At 34.0% G+C, this 21,998-nt stretch overlaps 6 protein-coding genes across 6 annotated transcripts; 2 read left to right on the top strand and 4 right to left on the bottom strand.

Annotated features, from left to right (window-relative positions):
* The first annotated feature begins 28 nt into the window (after nt 1-28).
* Nucleotides 29-6,579, top strand: LOC123012832. Its single transcript, XM_044410995.1, has 2 exons — nt 29-4,040; nt 5,696-6,579. The coding sequence occupies exon 1, from the start codon at nt 2,176-2,178 to the stop codon at nt 3,667-3,669; it is 1,494 nt and encodes a 497-aa protein (XP_044266930.1). The 5' UTR covers nt 29-2,175; the 3' UTR covers nt 3,670-4,040; nt 5,696-6,579.
* LOC123012833 (protein D3-like) lies at nt 5,527-6,470 on the bottom strand. Its single transcript, XM_044410996.1, has 2 exons — nt 6,258-6,470; nt 5,527-6,197 (listed from the first exon to the last, which is right to left on the bottom strand). Exons 1-2 carry the CDS (start codon nt 6,342-6,344, stop codon nt 5,655-5,657), a joined length of 630 nt encoding a protein of 209 aa, XP_044266931.1. The 5' UTR covers nt 6,345-6,470; the 3' UTR covers nt 5,527-5,654.
* Nucleotides 6,580-8,725: 2,146 nt separating the features above from the next.
* Nucleotides 8,726-10,495, bottom strand: LOC123012834 (protein D2-like). The gene has a single exon (XM_044410997.1). It carries the CDS (start codon nt 10,008-10,010, stop codon nt 9,477-9,479), a length of 534 nt encoding a protein of 177 aa, XP_044266932.1. The 5' UTR covers nt 10,011-10,495; the 3' UTR covers nt 8,726-9,476.
* Nucleotides 10,496-11,291: 796 nt separating this feature from the next.
* On the top strand, nt 11,292-14,710 carry LOC123013279 (major facilitator superfamily domain-containing protein 1-like). Its single transcript, XM_044411713.1, has 9 exons — nt 11,292-12,385; nt 12,599-12,875; nt 12,925-13,341; nt 13,453-13,666; nt 13,722-13,819; nt 13,869-13,981; nt 14,035-14,137; nt 14,188-14,317; nt 14,377-14,710. Exons 1-9 carry the CDS (start codon nt 12,229-12,231, stop codon nt 14,431-14,433), a joined length of 1,566 nt encoding a protein of 521 aa, XP_044267648.1. The 5' UTR covers nt 11,292-12,228; the 3' UTR covers nt 14,434-14,710.
* Nucleotides 14,711-15,350: 640 nt separating this feature from the next.
* LOC123013266 lies at nt 15,351-16,949 on the bottom strand. The gene is made up of 4 exons (XM_044411696.1): nt 16,901-16,949; nt 16,783-16,844; nt 16,389-16,598; nt 15,351-16,335 (listed from the first exon to the last, which is right to left on the bottom strand). Exons 2-4 carry the CDS (start codon nt 16,839-16,841, stop codon nt 15,975-15,977), a joined length of 630 nt encoding a protein of 209 aa, XP_044267631.1. The 5' UTR covers nt 16,842-16,844; nt 16,901-16,949; the 3' UTR covers nt 15,351-15,974.
* Nucleotides 16,950-19,818: 2,869 nt separating this feature from the next.
* On the bottom strand, nt 19,819-20,660 carry LOC123013141 (protein D2-like). Its single transcript, XM_044411517.1, has one exon. It carries the CDS (start codon nt 20,638-20,640, stop codon nt 20,080-20,082), a length of 561 nt encoding a protein of 186 aa, XP_044267452.1. The 5' UTR covers nt 20,641-20,660; the 3' UTR covers nt 19,819-20,079.
* Between the last annotated feature and the right edge of the window lie 1,338 nt (nt 20,661-21,998).

Raw genomic sequence — 21,998 nt, 5'->3', positions numbered from 1 at the left:
GCGCTAATAAAATGGTTACTTGTGCTCTACGCCCGGTACAACAAAACTCCCCACAGTTTCTGGTTGATGCTATAATAGTTCCAAAAATTTGCAGTAACGTTCCTAATGTTGCTCTACACACTTCGTCGTGGTCTCATATTGTCAATTTGAAACTGGCTGATGAACAATTTCACACTCCTGGAGAAATTGATATGTTATTGGGTGCCGACCTCTTTCCGCTTATTTTTGACTCTGAGTGTATACAGGGTGGCGCAAATGAACCAACCGCAATAAAAACAAAATTTGGATGGATTCTAATGGGGAAGGTAGCAATCAAATCACATCAAATCGACCAAAACATAAACTCGTTTCACTTGACAATGGAGCAAGCCGAATTAAATGAATCGGTTAAAAGATTTTGGGAAATAGAGGAACCTCCTAATAGTCATAATTCTTCTCAATCGTCAGAGGACAGATTGGTGGAAGAAACGTTTGAATCAAAACATTATCGCGATAATTCTGGCCGCTTTGCAGTTCCTTTATTCTTCAAATCTAATGAAAATTCATTGACTTTTCCGGGTTCATTCTCCATCGCATTACGTCGTTTTTTGTCATTGGAACGCCGACTTATTCAAAATCCATCACTATACACTGAATACGTGACATTTATGCAAGACTATCTTTCTTCTGGTCACATGCAAGCATCTACATCGTCCTCATCTATCGGCTATTACATCCCACATCATTCTGTAATCCGGATGGATAGCCCAACAACCAAACTCCGGGTCGTCTTTGARGCTAGTTGTAAGTCTGCAAGTGGAATTTCTCTCAACGACTCCCTGTTGGTTGGCCCTAAATTGCAAAGCGATCTCTTCCAAATTCTCGTCCGGTTTCGTTTTCACTCACATGTACTCATTGCTGACATTCGCCAAATGTTTCGCCAGATTCTGATTCTTCCAGAACACCGCCATTTTCAAAAGATTCTTTGGCGRTTCGCGCCTACTGACCCTATTCAAGAGTTCCAGTTAAATACAGTAACATATGGAATAGCTTGTTCGCCATATTCAGCCATTCGCGTTATTAAGAYACTGGCTGAGTCAGATACAGAATCTGCCTTTCCGCAAGCTTCTCGTATATTGTCTGAAGACATTTATGTTGATGACATCATTACTGGCTGTCCTTCAATTGAAGAAGGTCTTCAGATTCGCAACGAACTTATAACTTTATTAGATCGTGGTGGCTTTCAATTGCGCAAGTGGGCCAGTAATGCTCCGGAATTGTTGGACGGAATTCCTCCTGAATTTTGTAATACTCACCCTCTCAATTTTGATCAGGAATCAAATTCWTTTATTAAGATTTTAGGCCTCAAATGGGACCCACTAAGTGACTGTTTTGCTTATCAAATTACCCCTTCTAAGCACTCGTGCACCAAACGTTCATTACTCTCTGAATTAGCTCGAATTTTCGATCCGGTGGGTTTCCTGGCACCTCTCACATTTTTCGCCAAGCGTATGATCCAATATTTATGGACTCTCGGACTCAGTTGGGATGATGCTCCTCCTGCTGACGTGGTAGCTCGATGGTCCGAATTTACCTCACAAATGTCATGCCTAACTGAATTGCATATTCCTCGCAAGGTAACCCCGAATGAGACTGTTTCTTGTTGGCTTCATGGATTTTCTGATGCGAGTGAAGCTGGTTATGCAGCCGTTGTTTACTTAAGAACCATCTCTTTAACTCAACAAGTCAATGTCAAACTGTTATGTGCTAAATCCAAAGTTGCTCCTTTAAAGAGGATTTCTATTCCCAGACTTGAATTGTGCGCCGCTTTGCTGTTATCAAAGCTAATGGAGAGTGCAATCGCTACACTGAATGGTACGATTAAAATCAATGGAATTTTTGCATGGACAGATTCCACTGTGGTTTTGAATTGGGTTCGTTCTTCTCCACACACATGGAAAACCTTTATGAGCAACAGAGTAGCTCAAATTCAAAACGTGATTCCTGGTTCATCTTGGTATCATGTGTCATCTTCAGAAAATCCCGCAGATTGTGCAAGTCGTGGATTAGCTCCTAGGTACCCAGCTAGTCTCACATCCTTTATGGTGGGCGGGACCTCCATGGCTTCTTGATCCTAAGAACGAATTTGACTCGTCTTCTCCATTATTAGACCTTCCCTCAGAGGCACAACAAGAAATGCGAAAATTTGTATTGGTCTCAGAAATCAATTTTGACATTATTGACACGCTCTTAAATAAATTCTCATCTTTACACAAAATCAAGGCTATCATTGCATGGTGTCTTCGTGTTGCTGATTACGCTCGCCATAGAACCCGTCGCCCTCTGTCATTAACAGAAATTGAATTGCAAAATGCTCTACACATTCTCATAAAACATGTTCAAGCTTATCATTTTGCAGACGCAATCGAAACTTTGCCTGACAAGGTGCGTTCTAAGCATTTTCGTAAATTGTCGCCTTTCATAGATTCTCAGGGACTTCTTCGTGTTGYAGGACGTCTTATGCACGCAGATTTAGGCTACGACGCAAAACATCCCATTTTATTACCCTCTAATCATCGCTTAACTGACCTTATAATTGAAGACATGCATCGTCGTCATCTTCACCCTGGTACTCAAACTCTACAGTATCTCTTGCAACAACAATTCTGGATTTTAGGCGCTAAAAGACGTATATCACGCGTAATTTCCCATTGCTATCGTTGTTGGCGTCTTAACCCAAAACCTATTCAACCTCCAATGAGTGACTTACCTAAACTTAGAGTTTCTCAAATAAAGGCCTTTGCGTGTGTTGGTGTTGATTTTGGGGGGCCATTTCACATTACTATGGGAAAATATCGTGGTTGCAAGTCTCAAAAATGCTACATTTGCCTTTTTGTATGTTTCACTACAAAGGCGCTACATCTCGAATTGGCAACGGACTTGTCAACCGAAGCGTTTTTACGCGCATTGAAACGCTTTATAGCTCGTCGGGGCAGGCCGACATATATCTTTTCTGATTGCGGTACTAATTTTGTAGGGGCTGCAAAGGAACTGAATTCTTTAATGGAAGGAGCTGTAGTAGCCGAACGCTTAGAATGGCATTTCAATCCTCCCTCTGCCCCTCACTTTGGTGGGCTCTGGGAGGCCGGAATAAAATCTGTAAAAGGGCATTTAGCTCGGGTCATCGGAGAACAAATCTTAACATATGAAGAACTCTATACTGTTCTTACGCAAATTGAAGCACTAGTTAACTCGCGGCCGCTCTGTCCTCTTAGTTCAGACCCTAATGATTTATCGGTGCTATCGCCAGGACATTTCTTAACTCTTGAGCCCGTCTCCGCATTGCCAGATGTTGATTTGAGCCACTTAAAAACCAAATTTTTGCATCGTTGGCAGCTTTTACAGCGTCTTCACCAGGATTTTTGGTTTTGGTGGCATCACGAATATCTTCAAACGCTACAACAACGCGGTAAATGGTTGTCTCCATCTTATAATTCTGTTGCTTTGGGAGATATGGTTGTAATTAAAAATGAATTATTGCCACCGGCCCAATGGAAATTAGCTCGTGTCCTCCAGACGCATCCTGGTGCAGACGGAATTGTTCGCGTCGTTACATTGCGCACTTCACAAGGAGAAATAAAGCGACCAGTGGTAAAAATTTGCCCTTTGCCAATGTCTCCGCTTGCTTAATAATAATTAAAACTCTCGTTTTAGGTGGGCGGAATGTCGCGTCCTTATTTTCTCATAATAATTTATAATTTGTATTTAGTTAATTTAAAGAGAGCGTTGACATTCGGCCCTAGTTTCGGTTGTTAAGAAAAACAAAATGTTTTATGTTAAAAAACAAGGTTTCGGTTTATGTTGGTTTTTTCGTGTGAATTATTTGTATTTGTTGGAATCACTCGTCTTGAAACTAGAAAGTGATAATATTGGAAATTGCTCAGCAGAACCGCAGATTTTAAAGAATTAGTGAAGATTCCTATCATCCCAACCTCTTTCCCTTCCTTTCCTATTTTCCTACCTCATCCTTTTGGTTGGATTCTACGTGGGAGCACTCAAAGGTAGGAATTTTCATTTACCTCTTCCCTATCGTTGTCTCCGCCGCGAAACAATAGGCATATAATAAAACTTTTTATCATGTAATAAAAGTCTGAACTTTTGAGTCAAGGGTGTTATCAAGGAGAATATTACTTCGCATGCAAATTTGAAGAAATGTTTTGACTCCACTGGGGTCGCAAGAATCGTTTCAAAGTACAATGTATTGAAGGAAAAGACGATAAAAATGTTTAGACGAAAAAGAAAATCCAATGATTATTGCAAGCAATCAAAGTTCGTTTGATGACAGGATTTGCGATAACTTTGGATGAACATAATTATGTAAAGATAATTTTTTATTAATTGTTTGTGCTAAAAATAATCACACTTGTACAAATATGTTGTTTGCGCTAATATTAAAAATAGAATCATTTTGAATTGTGGGCCATGTTTGTGACATATTTTATAACAACTCGAACTTAGTGCTCACAAATATTTTAAGTATTTTATTTAATTTAATAATTTGGTTCATGATTTTTAAACACTTATTTGGAGACTAAGAAAATTAACTATGTTTTTCGAGCATGTACCAGAACGTTCGTGTATTATGAATTATCAAGAATTGCTAATTATTGTTAATCATTAATTTCTTATCACTGGCATTGTAATTTCCGGTAGCAAAACATTTTAATCCAGAATATTCAATAACGCTGATATGAGATAAATTATGCACTTTACACAACAGTTAAACTTAATCAAAAAAAATATTTCATTCTTTATTTATCAATGAATCTTTATACAGTTCCCAAAAATTATGCATTTTTTATATTTAGTTTTACTTTTTTTTATACAGGGTGCGCCAGAACTCGCGCTCCATAGAAAAATGCCATATAAGGTAAGATACCAGGAACATGTAAAAAATGTTAAAAAAAATTTATCTATAAAAATTTCGAAGTTATGAGAGATTAAATTTTGCACTTTGACTCTATTTATTTCTGTTGGAAAAATAATTTTCCAAGTTTTTTTGCTACAAAGTATTAGAAGAGGAAACAAGGAAGCTGTATCCTAAATTGTAACGCTGTTCAATGTTATTTGTGACTTTTATTGGCAAAATTTTTGTACCTTTACTAAATAATTGTAAAAAAAACATATACAAGATCATCAGTATCATTAAATAGACATAAAAACATATCAAATTTTAAAAAATGAAATGACAAAATTTTTTGACAGATAGAATTTTTTAAACATTTTTTCCATGTTTCTGGTATCTTATCTTACTTGAAATTTCTCTCTGGGACGCGAGTTCTGGCACACCCTGTAGAGTTCCAAAAATTATGCATTTTTTATTTGGTTTTAGTTTTCTCCGAAAAGTCGTTAATCCGAAGAACTCTTTACTAAAATTAGTTCGGAATATAGAGGTTCAACTGTAATATTGTTTCATTTTAAAACAACTATTAAGATACAAGAGTGAAATATTTGTAAAAAATGTGATTTTATGAAAAAATATTGACATATTTTGATACTACCTTTATTTCAATCTGCGTCGTCACCTGGCAAGCACAAAAACAATTCTATAATTACCACATTGCCATACAAAATTGATAATAAAGATAAGCAAATTACACAAAGTCTAAATCTGCCTAATTATTCGTAACATTTTTATTCCTCTCGTCTACATAAGGCTCCCACTTGGCCTTGAAATAGTCCCCGGCGACAGCCTCCCCCAAACCGTACTTCTTCACAAACTCCTTCAAAGACCACTTCAACCTGTGAGCCCTCGACAACTTCAAACTCCTCGGCTCGTCAAACGTCAATCTCCCCTTTTGCTCGTACACCAAAAAGATGTACCTGTGAAAACCGGTGTCTTTGGGGGGCCCCGAGCCGAAATACTCCGCAATAACGTCCCCGGAGCTGACGTCGCCCCCTTGAATGTTCCCCACGAGCCAGTGTTTGACATCGGCGAACGAAGGATCGCTTCTTGAGGGGGCGTCTGGGTCGAACATGACGAGAGTGTAGTATTTGGAGGAGTCGGCGGTCCAGGTCACTTGGGGCTCGTCTTTGACCTCCGAAGGGGTGAGCTCTTCGCCGAGATGGACCTTTTTGCCATTGGGGTAGGTGACGAAGAGATGGGCGTGGGGGGCGTCTCCGAGGATTTGGGGAACTATGCCGTCGGACTCCATGTGCTAAAATCGATTAATTTTAAAACTCATTAAAGCAGAAATTATAAAAAATTAAGTTTGTACCTTTTTAATCTGAGCGTGATGGTCATGAGTTGAAACAATTGCAACTAAAGTAGATATGATATTTAAAAGTAAGCATTTTGTCACCATTTTACTACTAAGAACTTATTTTCTTTATAACTCTAAAGGTGTTGCAGAAATCATAATGAAAGTAGTTGTCTTTGGTTAAGGTCAAAATACGTGACTTGAGTTTATTGAACTTTGGCAATATCTTAAAGATTAGAAATTATAAATCCTTTTAGATTTTTACTGTTTCAGGTCAAGAATTTTATCATAATTGTACCTAAAACATCCTTACTGTCATTTTATTTATTTTAAACCATGTTTTTCTAATTTGCTTCCATTTTTGACAAATGAGTTTTCGCAAGTTAAATAACAAAAATGTTTGAAAAAAACATAATTTTGATAAATAGGAACTCAAAGAAACAGCTTTAAAATAAAAAAACAAAGTCATTTTTAACAAGAACTACCATTATTTAATTAATCAATTAATTGTCAAAGTGTCATATAGTTGTCAAATAAATAAAAGCGCTAATGTGATAGGACTTAAAAAGCAGAGAAAAAGTCCAAAGTCAAAAGAAAAATTAACTTTTAAAAAAAAAATCCTTTTGTAAACTCAATCCGGGGACATACTGTATATTTAATATTTGGTGTTGTTATTTCGACAATTAAAAGATTATTGAATTTTAAATCAAGTTGAAAATTGTGTATTTTTTCAAACTTTTTTGTCAAAACAAAATATTTTCAGTTTTAATAAGACTATTCCATAATTTTGCCGCTCATCTAAGGATTACAATTTTATATGTTTTATTCACATTTTATCGATAAAAAACTACAATTGCAAAACTCAAAAACAGAGTACTTTAATTTTTATTATCATTTTCTAGAGGCAAATATTAAAAAAAGCTTGGTTCCATAAGTACTTTTTGTTCACCTTATACATAATAAACAAATAAATTTATTGAAATAGAGGAAACATTTTTTATCTTTCATTTTACACCAAAAATTGCAAAGGAGAAACATTTTTCGCTTCACTTGAATCGAGCAAATCTGTAATTAAAACTTAATTATTCTGATTCAGTGAAAAGAAAAGTTAATTTTTCTTTTGATTTTGGACTATCTCTGCTTTTTAAGTCCTATCACATTGGCGTTTTTATTTATTTGACAACTATATGTCACTTTGACAATTAATTAATTAATTAATTAATTAATAATAGTTTTCGTTAAAAATGACTTTGTTTTTTATCTTAAAGCTGTTTCTTTGAGTTTATCAAAATTATGTTTTTCCCACAATTTTATTTGCGAAAACTAATTTGTCAAAGTGACATTATTGTCAAAAAAATAAAACCGTCAATGTGATGGGATTTAAAAAACATGACATTACCAATTGTCACAACAATTACTAAATCGATTAAAGTAAAAAAAATTGTTTAAAAGCAGCATAAAGAGCAAATCACAAAAAATAATATAAAAAAACTTGTTTCGTACGACATTGAAGCACTCATTCTTTAAAATAACTCGTGGCTACGCCACTCGTTTTTTGAACTTAAGTTCGTGCTTCAAGGCTGGCCTTATAAAACTTGTTTTTTGTAACTATTCTGACATCATTGACAGTTTCAGATAATTGACATTTTGTATACCCACTTGTATTTATAAAATATCTCAAAAAATTTAATGAATATAAGATGTTACTCTTGTTTGCACCTTTTTCACTTTGAGAAAGAAAAAATGGTCTAGCAGACATTATTGTGCAAAACTTTCATAAACAATTCTTGGGTTGCGCAGTGTACCTAATTAATACACACAAACATATTTTGTTAGTGTTTCATTACAAAGACTGAAAGAAATCACAAAAACGCAGTTTTGGAATTGTCACTAGGCTTTTTAAAATGTACTGGTGGTGTGATAAAAAAGTCGATTACTACTCTGATAGACCCTATTTTGCAAAAAAATGTTTTATTATATTTTATAAAAATACAAAAACGCAGTATTTTTTATTATATTTTTTTAATTTGGCTATAGGTTTGTGGGAAATTTGGAGAATATTTTTTCAATCAGAAATTTTTAAATCTGTCTGTAAGCAAAATGAAAACAAAGATCCATATCGATAATACGAGTATTGTAGTAAATAAGAACGTGTTGTAATTTAATTATGTAGTAATTGCAACAAACCTTCATTCAAAAACAATTAATGAAATGTATGTTATGTCTAAAACTTCATATTGTAATAAATAAAAAACTGATTCGAAGTTCGAACTCTGTGTAGATTACAAACCGGATCCACTTTAAACCTAACTTTTTACATACAACACAGTGATGTCTTTACGATTCTAGCATTATAGAAATTCTTTATAAAATACAAGAGAACTTTTACTGCAAAAGTGTAGTTTTACAGATAACGAACAGACGTCAAAATTGAGAAGTTTCCGACGTCAGAAGTGATAATAACGTGTTCAAACTTCATTGGCGATCATTTTTAGGTTTTAGCATTTGATTCGATGAACTTGACAAGAGCAAACATTTTTTTTTCTTTTTACAGATATGCAGTGTTGATGCTTCAGTCTTATTACTGATAATTGATAAGGCTTTATCACTAGTTAGAATTCAATTGGGTATCAAGGAATTGCATTTTCGGAAAATATTTATGGGAAGAACCGGATTTTTCCATTTTTGTTTATCTTTAGTTATGTTAACCAGAATACAGATTATACATCTTGAACCAGTGTATTTTATTAGTAAATTGCTCTAGCATGTTTTAAAATACTCAGACCAATGTTGTGACATGAATTATTTGAAAAATTAACAACTGGGACAAACCAAAAAAATGTGATAAACCACCAACGGAATATTGTTCCAGGAAGTACTAAATAACACTTTAATTATCTCATTTTCACAATAAAAAATCAATTCTTATTTATTACATGGAATGACTCAAAATCAAAGCAGTCTTTATGACACATTGTTTACAGTATTTTTCAATAATAAAGAGATTTTTAAACAATTAATAATAAACATGACAATCATAGAATTATTGAACCTTATCGTATTTTGTCTTGAACCTTCCATTTTACTGCAAAGATGAGATCGCATTTCTTTGAATTTTTATTACAAGAACGTTGCTATCATCTTAACATGTCGTGCTGAACTATCACGTATACACCACTAAAGTGACAAGCAAAAAATACCAAGATGTTTTATTACACACTTAAAACAAATACAAAATCACATGCAAACGCAAGTCCGGGCGTCTGGATCTGCCCTCCACTGAGCCTTGAAAAAAATCCAGGCAAAAATCGTCTCGAAGTTGTATTTTTTCCGGAAATTCTCCGTCGAAAATCTCAACCTGTGCCGTCTGGAGCCCTCTTTGGGCATTCTGACCTCGTCAAAGGTCACAGGTTGCGCATGTTCGTAGATCATGAAGAGGTACCGATGCCATCCGGTACCTCGCGGAGGTCCTGCTCCTCGGTACTCGGCAATGACCTCGCCCGTGCTCATATCACATCCTTTTATATTCCCAACCAGCCAGTGGAGGACCTCTGCCACGAAAGGACATCTGCGACTGGGGGCATCGGGGTCGGTCATTACCAAAGTGTAGTACTTCTCAGGGTCGGCTTCCCACTGCACTTGGGGCTCGTCTCTGACGTCTTGAGGGGCGAATTCTTGGCCGAGGTCCACGGTCTTCTTGGGGTAAATGATAGTTATTTGGGATGAGGGGATTGAGGGGAGAATTGATGGGACGAGGTCGTCGGTGTCCATTTATTTTGTTGTTTTGGGTTTAGGGAGCTTGTTGTGGACTGCTATTACAACAGGTGATAGATAAATAAGATAGGTGAATCAATACAAAGTCGTCCTTGAATAAAAACTTCGCCTATGTTTATTTCTCGTGTTGTTACAAATCTATGCAACAAATTATATCTGATATTTAAAAAATTACAATTTTAAAAACAAAAATATAGATGACCCACTATACACAATTGCATCATTAAGAGTTGCAGAGATGACAGATTTATTATTGTACACAAGACGAAAACTTTTTACTGCTTAAAAATACTTATACAAAAACCCAATCCTGTAGATTAAATCAGCATATGTTCCAGGAAATCGATTGGCCTCAAGTAAATTACAAAATTCGTAATAGTTTTGAAGTTATGGTCGGATTTATATTTTTGAAATTTTTAAATTTATTACAAATTTTCTCAATAACTATTTATCGTAGAACACTGATCTTTTTTGTATGTGATAGAAAATTAAATTCTCTTTCTAACAGAACCAAATATAAGAGGTTATTACCAACAAGTCCGGAGTTATTGGCAATAGAGCGCTCCGGGTGCCAAAAATCGACCAAAATTTTTACTTTTTCTTTATTTTGTAAATGGCTGCAAAACTGTGTTTCAATGATATAGTATTTTAATTTAAACCTATGTAAAATGTTCCGGGAAATCGATTCGCGTCAAGAAAATTGCAAAATTCGTAATAGTTTTGAAGTTATAGTCGGATTTATACAGGATGCGCCAGAACTCGCGCCCCAGAGAAAAATGCCATATAAGATAAGATACCAGGAACATGGAAAAAATGTTAAAAAAATTTTATCTATAAAAATTTAGAAGTTATGAGGGTTTAAAGTTTGCACTTTGACTCTATTTATTTCTGTTGGAAAAATAATTTTCCAAGTTTTTTTGCTACAAAGTATTAGAAGAGGAAACAAGGAAGCTGTATCCTAAATTGTAACTCTGTTCAATGTTATTTGTGGCTTTTATTGGCAAAATTTTTGTCCGTTTACTAAATAATTGTAAAAAAACATATACAAGATCATCAGTATCATTAAATAGATATAAAAAATGTCAAATGTCAAAAATAAATGTCAAAATTTTATGAATTCTTTAAAAAAATTTTTCGTGTTTCTGGTATCTTACCTTACTTGAAAATTTTCTCTGGGGCGCGAATTTTGGCGCACTCTGTATTTTTGAAATTTTTAAATTTATTACAAATTTTCTCAATAACTACTTATCGTCGAACACTGATCTTTTTTGTGTATGATAGAAAATTAAATTCTTTTTTTAACGGTCTCAAATATAAGAGGTTATTACCAATAAGTCCAAAGTTATTAACAACGGAGCGCTCCGGGTGCCAAAAATCGACCAAAATTTTTACTTTTTTTTTTAATGAAAATGTCAAACAATCTTAACGTTGGCACCACTAGCAAATTCATTGTTTTTGATTAATTTTAACACAAGCATATTTAGAGACGAAGCACAAAAATAGGGACGAATTCGGTACCGTCAACAGTTTTTGGAACTTTAGAGACAAAAAGTTGCAGAAAGTCAAAAAACATTGATAAAAGTCAAAATTTTCACAACATCTGAATATGAAAACAACCATAATTTTGTAACAAAATATCTAGGAACAAAAACAAAAATCAAACAAAATTATTTGTGGCTATAGAGGTAATTTGTCGTCCATTAAAAAAAAAACAGTTTAGATTGCCAGGATTTGTCACTAATTGTGTGTGGAAAAAACGAAATTTACAGTGGACATAAATAAATACGACAAGTTGAAAAATTAAGTAATAAAACTTTTAATTTCAATGAAAGTAACACAAATATAATCATTTTTTTAAAATTGCCGCTAGGGTGCCTAAAATTTAACTTGTGGTTCCACCAACCAGACAACAATAAAGTAACCAGAAAATTAAAATTTGTCAATAAAAGAAAACGGGAAAAAATATAAATAATAAAAATTTGCTTGAGATAGTACCATTTCTTATCACATATCTCGCTATGATAAACATTTGTGCGAAACGTCTCTGACAACAAACCGCGACATTATCAGTTTTAGAAGGTCGTCACCAGTGTATCCAAAGTGAACACAAAAGAAGTTATTTGGGGGGTGTCATAGTATGAAAAACAATGTCGGATCAATTAAATTAGCCTGCGAGTAAGTGTGCATTCCCAATTTATCGAAGAACTCTACAAAAATGGAGGGTGGACCCAACATACAAGAAGCAGACGACACAATAAATTCCTCCACTGCCGAGGAAGAAGGAAATTCGGGATGTTACTACAGCTGTTGTGACCCCAGGGGCAGACTACACCGATTTATAGCCCTAATTTTCATGTGTTTCCTCGGTTTTGGTGAGTGGTATTTCTAGGTTAGACAAGTGTCATTGTAACAGCTGATTGTCAAAAATTCAAAATGTGCCCCCATTCGACCCAATCACGTTTATTATTACGTTCTTATCCCAGTTATGTTTACTTCATTGTTTGGTTGAACTTTGACTGAAATACGATAAAATTTAACACACTTTTCCTATCTTTGTTTAATAACAAAACGGTTTTGCAATGTAGGTTCCTATTTTTGTTACGACAACCCTTCGGCTTTAGAAGGCCACATTGAAAAAACCTTAAATATAACCGTAACACAATATTCCCTACTTTATTCCATGTACTCTTGGCCCAACGTTGTGTTATGTTTCGTCGGGGGTTTTCTCATTGACCGAGTTTTCGGAATTCGACTTGGCACCAATATTTATTCGGGTCTCACCCTACTGGGCCAAGTTATTTTTGCCAGTGGGGCCCTATTCGATGTTTTCTGGATAATGCTTATGGGCAGATTTATTTTTGGGTAAGGCCCCCAAAAACAAAAGAACAAAACTGAACTTTTCTTCTCATAGCATAGGGGCTGAGTCTCTGGCAGTTGCCCAGAACAATTATGCCGTATTGTGGTTCAAAGGTAAAGAACTTAACATGGTTTTTGGGCTACAATTGAGTTTTGCTCGGATTGGTAGCACTGTGAATTTTCTCGTCATGGAATCGATATACCAGTGGGTTAATAAAGAATACAAAGGAACGGAATTACTCGGAATAGTGTTATTTGTGGCCACTTCGACTTGTCTCTTCTCCATGCTTTGTGCCCTAGTTTTGGGTTTTATGGACAAACGGGCTGAAAATATCCTAAGACGAAACGAAACCATAAACCCTGAAGTTGTCAGATTTACCGACGTTGCCGAGTTTAAATTCACGTTTTGGCTCATTGCTGTCATCTGTGTTTCGTATTACGTCGCTATTTTTCCTTTTATTGCTCTAGGAAAGTAAGTAATTCAAACTAGCCAATCAAATAAGCGATACTGTGGAGGGGAGACCAATAGCCTTCCACGGTAACGGCGCCGAATTGAAATCAACCAATCAAATCCTTGTTTTAGAGATTTATTTATTAAAAAATTCCACATGAGTAAACAAGAGGCGAACACGATTAATAGTCTCATTTATTTAATATCAGGAGTGGCTTCGCCCCTCGTGGGGCTTTTTATAGATAAAGTTGGCAAAAATATTTTATGGATTGTGCTAGCGATTTCAGTGACGATTGGGTCACACACTTTATGGGCTTTTACCGATGTCAACGCCTACGTAGGAATGGTAATTTATCCGCAAATTAATTGACTCGAGGCTTAAATGTTTGTCATTGATTTAGGTTATCTTGGGACTTGCATACGCATGCTTGGCTAGTAGTTTATGGCCTTTGGTCTCTTTGATAATTCCTGAGTATCAGTTAGGAACAGCTTACGGCGTGTAAGTTTATTTCTTGCTTCATTTCTTATTTTTTTATCATAATTTTTAGTTGCCAAGCTGTTCAAAATCTTGGTTTGGCCGTTTTCACAATAGTTGCTGGACACATTAAAGACACCTACGGCTATATCTGGCTTGAAGTGTTTTTTATTTGCACACTAATAGGTATTTTGAGTATGTGGGACGAAGTTCTTGAGTTAAAATATTAAATTTTTTAGTCGCTTTAGTGTTCACTCTTGTTTTATGGTTGGTTGACATGTACCACAGAGGTGTGTTGAATATGACTCCCGGGAATCGAGTAGCGCATCAAGAGAGGCTATCGTAAGTATTTCGTGAAATAAATGTACTTATTTATTGTCCCCAATTTGAAGAAGCGCCGCAGACGCAGAAAAACAAAGACTCTTATCTTCTGAAGCGGGCTCAAGTAATGACAATGATAATTTACAACCGAGCTCGGATTTTGAAATTAGGAATCGGTATTTGTCCAGGATTGGAGCTCCTGTAAGTGATGACACGGAGGAATAAGGAGAATAAGAATTGTTAAATATTTTTTGTTTCAGTTACCTGATCATTATTCTATACAAAACAAAGGACTCTCTTACAGAGCATTGAGATAAATCTTTCCTAACATTTTGTGATCAAATCAAGTGATGAAAGACAAGACTAATATTGAATACAAAAAATATTTGACAATTCTGTTATGATCAAGGCAGAATTTCAAACAAAGTGTATTGTGATACATATCGTAAGATATTAATTAAAGCCATGTAATTTGTAACATTTTTACCGTTTTTTTTTTCTCAGTTGTATACTCCTCAGAGCAATATATTTATGGTTAGTTAATGAATGTAATGTTATTTTACAATAAAGTATATTTATCTATTTTCTACTCCATTTTAACTTTTTACTTAAGTAAATCGAAAGAGTGAAAGTAACAATTTTTTTTTCGAGAACTAAATAAAACCAAATTATCTCATCAGGAAACCGCAATAAAAAATAGTTTGCAAAATCATAACAAATTCATTTTTTATTTTTATGCACGTGTCAATTAAATTTCTGATCAAAATAGTCTGTGACTGGCAACATTGAAGAAACCACAAATTTGCATTTACAAAATTGGTATTTCAAATTTATCGCCAACTTGACGCCAAAAACGACAATCATTTACATTCACCCGGTGTACAGGTGCCCATTTTATAATCGTTTTCTTGTTAATGAGCATCTAAGTAGTCGTTGAAAGGGATCATTTTAAGGTGGCAACCATGCGAAAATTAAAACAATTCCAACCTAAAAAAAAAATATTTCTCAAATAAATGTGTACCCTAGTCTTTGAGGTAGCAAAAATAATTAAAATTGACAACGTACCTAATTAACATAGGGTGGAAAACATAAATATTTTTGTCATTTTTGATCTGATTAAATTTGTTGTGAATGTCATTACACTTTTTGTGTGAATCGGCCTCTAATTTAAAGATGCATTTAGACTTCCACAACCTACTTGATGCACATTAATATGAAAAAGAGTATACAGGGTGTTTCACATAACTTTACGAGGCTTGCGCCTAATGTACGCACCCAAATATACAAAATTCACAGAACACTGGATACAAAGAATACACATTTGTTCAATCAAGAGACGGCATGAATATAATTGTAGTTATCACTGGGGACGCGCGTACATCTAAAAACTTTCTTACCTAAAACCGTTCAAGACTAAAAACTTTCAAACTAAAATGGGTCACACCTAAAATAATTCAATACTATAATCGTTCATTATTAAAAACGTTCAGCATTATAACAATTCATAATTAAAAACGAATTTTACTAAAATAATTCATTTATAAAAAACTATATTCCAAAACGTTGCAAGGCTAAAAACGGAGATCACTATAACCTTTCATCACTATAATTGGTCATGACTATAACTAGTCAAACTAAAATAATAGTTTAAGCAGCAACTCACAGATGTCGCCGTAGTTAGTATTCTTGTACACGTCTATGCGTGCATCTGGTGCATAATACCGAAATTTCGAAATACCGAATTCCATAATACCGAAATCACAAAATTTGTTTTTATTTGACAAGACAATTTGTTGTAATATAGCAACACTGACTCTGCCACCGCGAATAAAAGTAAAAACCCCATTTCAAGTCATTTCTATTTTTCTAAGTCGAAGAAAGTTTCAAAAGGTGTAAATTGGCAATCTAACCTCAAAACAGGACATTTTTCTTTAATTTCTTTAATTATCCCGTCTGCGTGGATTTCGGTGATGCCCCGGCGCACCAAGTTGTTTACAAATTCCCTACAGGCGAAAACTATGCTTGCTGCATTTTCTTCCCCCAAGATTGTCTGAAAAATATTTTGCTCGCAGCAAACATATTTTTCGCTTAATTGCTGTCCCAAAACATTGCCCAATCCAATTAAATTGTTTGGGACAGCGGGAACTGACCGTCGTCGAGCAGTTCTCATCATCGATTCTGCCCTCGCCCAGGTATAATATATGGCGGCCTCAACGTGCCTACAATTATTGTATTTAAAGATTTGACAAAATAAGTTAGTGTTAATTATCACCGCCTGGCTTCCTCCGCATAAATTGCATGCAGACGGGTGGATTCTGCAATAGCCCTTGCTTTTAGCACCCTTTTAAAAATAACAGTATTATCTTCTTCTTCATCTAACGGAGGAGGATGGTTGTTGTGAGGCTTTATAAGTGTGAAACCATCGTTTTGCAATTTTAATTTAGCCTCACAAAAATTTGTGTGCTGTTTGCACTTGAAATACCTGAAATTCAGGTAGGTTTACATTGACATTTTTTGAACTGACATAAATTTGATGTTCAAAATTTCATGTCCGCAACTGTAGGAACTCTAATAAAAGTAATCGCGGCTCCAGATAGTTCACAATACAACATTTTTCAGGTTGATGCGATTTTGGTTAATAAACTAGTGACCAGAGTTTAACTTACCGCACAGCACCTCCTCTCATTGTTGCCGAAGCAACGTACTCATATCCGTTGTACCTCATTATCTATAATTATAAAAAATAATGAGGGTGCTGCATTATGAAAACTCACACACACTCACAGTGTTTTTTAATAAATTTATAAAACAAATAAACACACTAAAACTAATAAACACTAACTAAACTAAACGAAAGTAAACTAAACGGAACGAAACTAAACTAAACGAAAAAAACACTACTACAAAAAACGCGAACTGAAAATAATAAGGAAAAAATACTAAAAAATACGAAAAAAAAACACGAACAAAACGAAAATACAACACAAAGCAAAAAAATTTAAAAGTCCCGGGTAACGTCTCCAAAGATCGTTTACGCAGAAAGTGAAGAGCGTCCGCGCAAACTCATCTATTTATGGGCGCAGAATCCTTGTAACGGTTTTTCTCAACAGAGCCAATCAAATTCTTATGTTTAGCCGGGAAACACGTTGACCAATTGCTGAACTGCTACATCAAACTACCCACCAGTGGCGTAACTTAAAGTTTATAATGTTTATGATAGTATTTACAGATTCAATGTATACTTATTTTCAAGTAATATTAAAATTGCATTGCCCCCTTTCACTTTTCAACAGTCTCATGTATATCACTAATCCAAAATAGAATTAAACAGCATATCTCTTACAATAACCCTGTGTAGTGTAGTTCTGTGTAGTAACGCCACTGGATATGCTACATAGCAACAAACCTAGACATCGGACCGCCCCCGCTGATTGGTCAACTCCTCGAAAAGTCGTTATTCCAAAGTACAGCACTGATATAAATTTATACTTAAAATTGGTAGCGCGAATTTTAAATTAACTACAATAAATTTTATTATTTAATTATTCACAATCAAAATACTCATAATTATTATTTAATTATTAAGTATTACGTTATATAGCGAGTTATAATTATTAATGTTTTATTAGGCTTTATAAAAAATAAATAATTTAGAGAATTTGTTCAATTATTATTTATTAACATTAGTACAGACACACACATTCACATTAAGTTAAAACACAAACGAAATTTGGGCCATATTTAAAAAAATACTTAGTAATAAAGGTTCAGAGTTACTAGAAATTATTTCGTTCTTTTATTATTCAAACAAACTAATTCTTTCACAATTAGACAACACATTTCCCGTTGTAACAACGCTTATCTAGCTGAAAGTGTCAAAAAGCTTTGACTACTGTTCACAAGAGGGCAGCGTAAAAATTATACTTTTTTATAATTTATCTGAATTCCTATCGCAAAAAGTATACTACAAGTAAACAAAAATTAATTATTAGAACAAAATAAATTAAACAGATAGATTCCTGCCTTAAAAAATATTCTAAACAATACTTAATTTAAAACTCAAATAAATAGACATTTTTTTAATATTATTACAAATACTTAAAAAAATAATAACTATTTATAATACTTCTATATATGTATATAAAGTTGAACTTTTTTTGTCAACTATCATTTGGGATAGATGCTAAATTAATGATGTTTTTTGTTTCACCGGAAATGATATCAACTTTATTTTCTTTTAATGGAACACTGTTTTTATACTTTTTGATGTTAATCATATCATAGATGATAATGTGTTAACAGACAGGATTCAAGAATATTTTGAATGAAATAAAAATTGTGGGAAAGCACTACGCTTTTTTTTCCATTACTTCTGCTGCCAACTTTGCAAAAATTAAATGGCCACTATGAATTGACCGCGACTTTAAACATTTATTTTATTGTATTTAAAAATTGCAATCATTTTACTGAGCGTTTAACATTTTGTGTACTAAGCATATATTTTTCTATGAAACACATTTTTTTCTACTGTGCATTACGATTACAACGCTATATTAAATAATCGGAGTCTTCAGTTTATACTACAAAGATTCTTATTATTTCATATCTCCAGTCAAACGAACCGTCGAATAAATGTTTCTATTTCCACTCATTTTTTGAGGAAACGACTGATCAAATGAGATAATTAAAGAAAAATGTCCTGTTTTGAGGTTAGATTGCCAATTTACACCTTTTGAAACTTTTTTCGACTTAGAAAAATAGAAATGACTTGAAATGGGGTTTTTACTTTTATTCGCGGTGGCAGAGTCAGTGTTGCTATATTACAACAAATTGTCTTGTCAAATAAAAACAAATTTTGTGATTTCGGTATTATGGAATTCGGTATTTCGAAATTTCGGTATTATGCACCAGATGCACGCATAGACGTGTACAAGAATACTAACTACGGCGACATCTGTGAGTTGCTGCTTAAACTATTATTTTAGTTTGACCAGTTATAGTCATGACCAATTATAGTGATGAAAGGTTATAGTGATTTCCGTTTTTAGCTTTGCAACGTTTTGGTATATAGTTTTTTATAAATGAATTATTTTAGTAAAATTCGGTTTTAATTATGAATTGGTATAGGGCTGAATGTTTTTAAGAATGAACGGTTATAGCATTGAATTATTTTAGAAGTGACCCATTTTAGTTTGAAACTTTTTAGTTTTGAATGGTTTTAGGGACGCGCTATTTTAGTGTTGCCACGGACCTCGTTATCACTAACTAACTAAAAACGTTGTAATTTTTGAAAGGGTGAACAAACCAGAGAAGATTATCGAATTCTTCAAAATTTGTAATCGAGTTCGTATCGAAATATGTATTATTGATTGCATCTTACAGGCGCAGGCCTCGTAAAATTATGTGAAACATCCTGCATGTGTTTGTTCTCTCTTTAAATTTTATAAATAGGCAACCAATAATACAATAATCTGTTAATTTGCTGTTGTTCCCACTATTATACATTTGAATTTTGAATTTAATTTTTTTTGAAGCTTTCGATAGTCAAGCACCGACTATGATTATTCAATTTAGAATAGTTAATATTTTACACAAAATAATTTATGAAATGTATAATATGTTGCCTATTTTTGCTCTTTCAGGTGGGAACGGATAAAATGGGCACCCTGTATGATGACTGTGGTTTTATCTTCAGGTTAACATCAAATTAAAAATTTTTATTTGGTTTACTTTTATAACTCAGTGTTGCCAACATTTTTTTTGTTTTTTTATTACAACATTTATAAATAAACTAACCGTTTAATTTATATCAACAGTAATCACTTACTTAGAAAATTGATAAGAAGAATGAATCATAGTGATTGTTTACTTCTGAATTTAATGTTTGGAAAGAAAAATAAAAAAGGTATTTTTTATAACAAGGTAACATGTTTTATTAATAATAATAATTGGCTAGTTTCGAGTCAATTATCCTTATTAGCATTATTAGCAGCCATTTCCCTTTGTTTCCTCCACTCGTCAACAAACGGACTCCACTGTGCGAGAAAATAATTCCCAGCGTAAGCTTCCCCCAGGTCATTCTCCCTTCTAAACTTCCTCATCGACCAGCAAATGCGATGCTCCCTATCCAGCTTGCCACTTTTAGGCTCTTTAAATTCCCTTTTTCCCTTTTGTTCAAAAACAAGAAAAATGTACCTGTGCAAATCAGTCCCTTGGGGGGGGCCTGCTCCCACATACTCCGCAATCAGTTCCCCAGTTTTCACATCACACCCTTGAATATTCACCACCAACCAGTGTTTCACGTCTGCAAATTTCGGCTCCATTCTGCTGGGGGCGTCCGGATCGAACATGAGCAGGGTGTAGTACTTGTCAGGGGCGGCTTCCCATGATACCTGGGGCTCGTCTTTCACATCCTCGGGTTTGAGTTCTTTGCCGAATTCGACTGTCTTGCCGCTGGGGTACGTTAGGGTGATTTTGGCCGAAGGAGCGCTGTCGACGGCGTCCACCACGTCATGGGTGTCCATTTTGAGGTGTACTACGTGTAATCGCAGGAACGAATGATAAGCGGGTGATAGTGGCAAAAATACAGATATTTATTTTTCAAGTGTTTGAGTAATTCAAATTAAAAAAATGTCAAACAAAGAAAAAAATCTTTTGAGAACAATTTTTGGACTTTTATTATAAAATTGTTTTTTTTTTTATAATTACAATATGTTAAAAATGTTACTGAAGAAGCGAAAATATATTTTTGTCTATTTTGCGTCCGAAAGAAAGCTTATTTCATTACCAAAACCGATGCCAATTCGAGTGCTGAAATAGACTAGTACAATTTACTTTCTAGAGGTTGGTAATGGTGATTTTCAGCGGCTTTTAGAGCATGAACTATTTACAGTATTCATGGTTAATTCAACAAAATTCTGAAAAATACTCGAGACTTGACACTTCGAATATCGAATTTTTCAAACATTGTACAGGGTGCTGCATTTTGGATGTCCGAATAGGGAATCTCCGAAACTAAGAGATTTAGCTAAAAACGAGTAAACATTCTGGGGCTCATTTTTTGAAAAAATAATATTGGTTAAAACCGCATCCCGCTATCGTCTTTTGTTTTCGACTTACAGACAAAAGTTGACATTTTGGCGAAATCTAAAAAAAAATATATCTTCGTTATTATAGAAGATACGGATTTGAAATAAAGACATTATATAGGCACTTTTTTACGAGGAATTTAATAATGTAGTTAACAATTTTTTTCAGTTATTAGTTTAGCCGTAATAAGATAAACTTGTATTTTTTTAAATGGAAATCATAGGCTATGGCAATTTTGAAAAGCTTATTTTTGTCTGATCTAAAAAATATATATTTGTAACAAAATATTTTTTTATAACTATACTTAAAAAGTGAAATACATACTTTGTGTGATAATAGTTGGCCATGGAAAAACTATTTCACTCCAAATGTGTAAATAATAATCAATAAGAGTTTTGTGAACTGTAAAATAGATAAAATTATAAAGATTTAAAAAATACGATACGGTAGAAGCATTGAACAAATATCCGAGCGCCTCAGAACAAAATTATTACATATTTTTAAAAAATCCAAAAATAGGAAAAACAAATGTGTCAACAGTCAACACAATTATAAAAAACATTTTTTGATGATCTAATGGAGGTAGGATAACGTTTCACATAGTTCACATAGACGGAATTTGGGTATTTGAATAGCCATATCGTCATTTTTGTGTCATATAAAATATATTTTATTGAAGAATTAAAGCGGCTTTTTTTTACAACACTCTATGTATCACTAGAAGTTGCAATGGTAATGTTAGCTTGTTTAAAAACAAAGAAATGTATTAGTCGCCAATAAGTTGATTTACAAT

This window comes from Tribolium madens, unplaced genomic scaffold (assembly GCF_015345945.1).
Source record: "Tribolium madens isolate multiple individuals breed KSU strain unplaced genomic scaffold, Tmad_KSU_1.1 Scaffold_96;HRSCAF=242;Tcas5.2_LG5, whole genome shotgun sequence".
Lineage (NCBI taxonomy): Eukaryota > Metazoa > Arthropoda > Insecta > Coleoptera > Tenebrionidae > Tribolium > Tribolium madens.
Note: the sequence above shows the minus strand (reverse complement) of the source record. Positions and strands in the feature narration are given on the sequence as shown.

Coding starts and splice junctions, on each gene's coding strand:
- LOC123012833 (XM_044410996.1), bottom strand. CDS start 6,344: ATGGTGACAAAATGCTTACTTTTAAATATCATATCTACTTTAGTTGCA. Junction 6,198..6,257: donor ATCACGCTCAGATTAAAAAG/GTACAAACTTAA, acceptor AATCGATTTTAG/CACATGGAGTCCGACGGCAT.
- LOC123012834 (XM_044410997.1), bottom strand. CDS start 10,010: ATGGACACCGACGACCTCGTCCCATCAATTCTCCCCTCAATCCCCTCA.
- LOC123013279 (XM_044411713.1), top strand. CDS start 12,229: ATGGAGGGTGGACCCAACATACAAGAAGCAGACGACACAATAAATTCC. Junction 13,820..13,868: donor TTAGGAACAGCTTACGGCGT/GTAAGTTTATTT, acceptor CATAATTTTTAG/TTGCCAAGCTGTTCAAAATC. Junction 13,982..14,034: donor TTTTATTTGCACACTAATAG/GTATTTTGAGTA, acceptor TAAATTTTTTAG/TCGCTTTAGTGTTCACTCTT.
- LOC123013266 (XM_044411696.1), bottom strand. CDS start 16,841: ATGAGGTACAACGGATATGAGTACGTTGCTTCGGCAACAATGAGAGGA. Junction 16,599..16,782: donor ATGAGAGGAGGTGCTGTGCG/GTAAGTTAAACT, acceptor CCTGAATTTCAG/GTATTTCAAGTGCAAACAGC. Junction 16,336..16,388: donor TATGCGGAGGAAGCCAGGCG/GTGATAATTAAC, acceptor CAATAATTGTAG/GCACGTTGAGGCCGCCATAT.
- LOC123013141 (XM_044411517.1), bottom strand. CDS start 20,640: ATGGACACCCATGACGTGGTGGACGCCGTCGACAGCGCTCCTTCGGCC.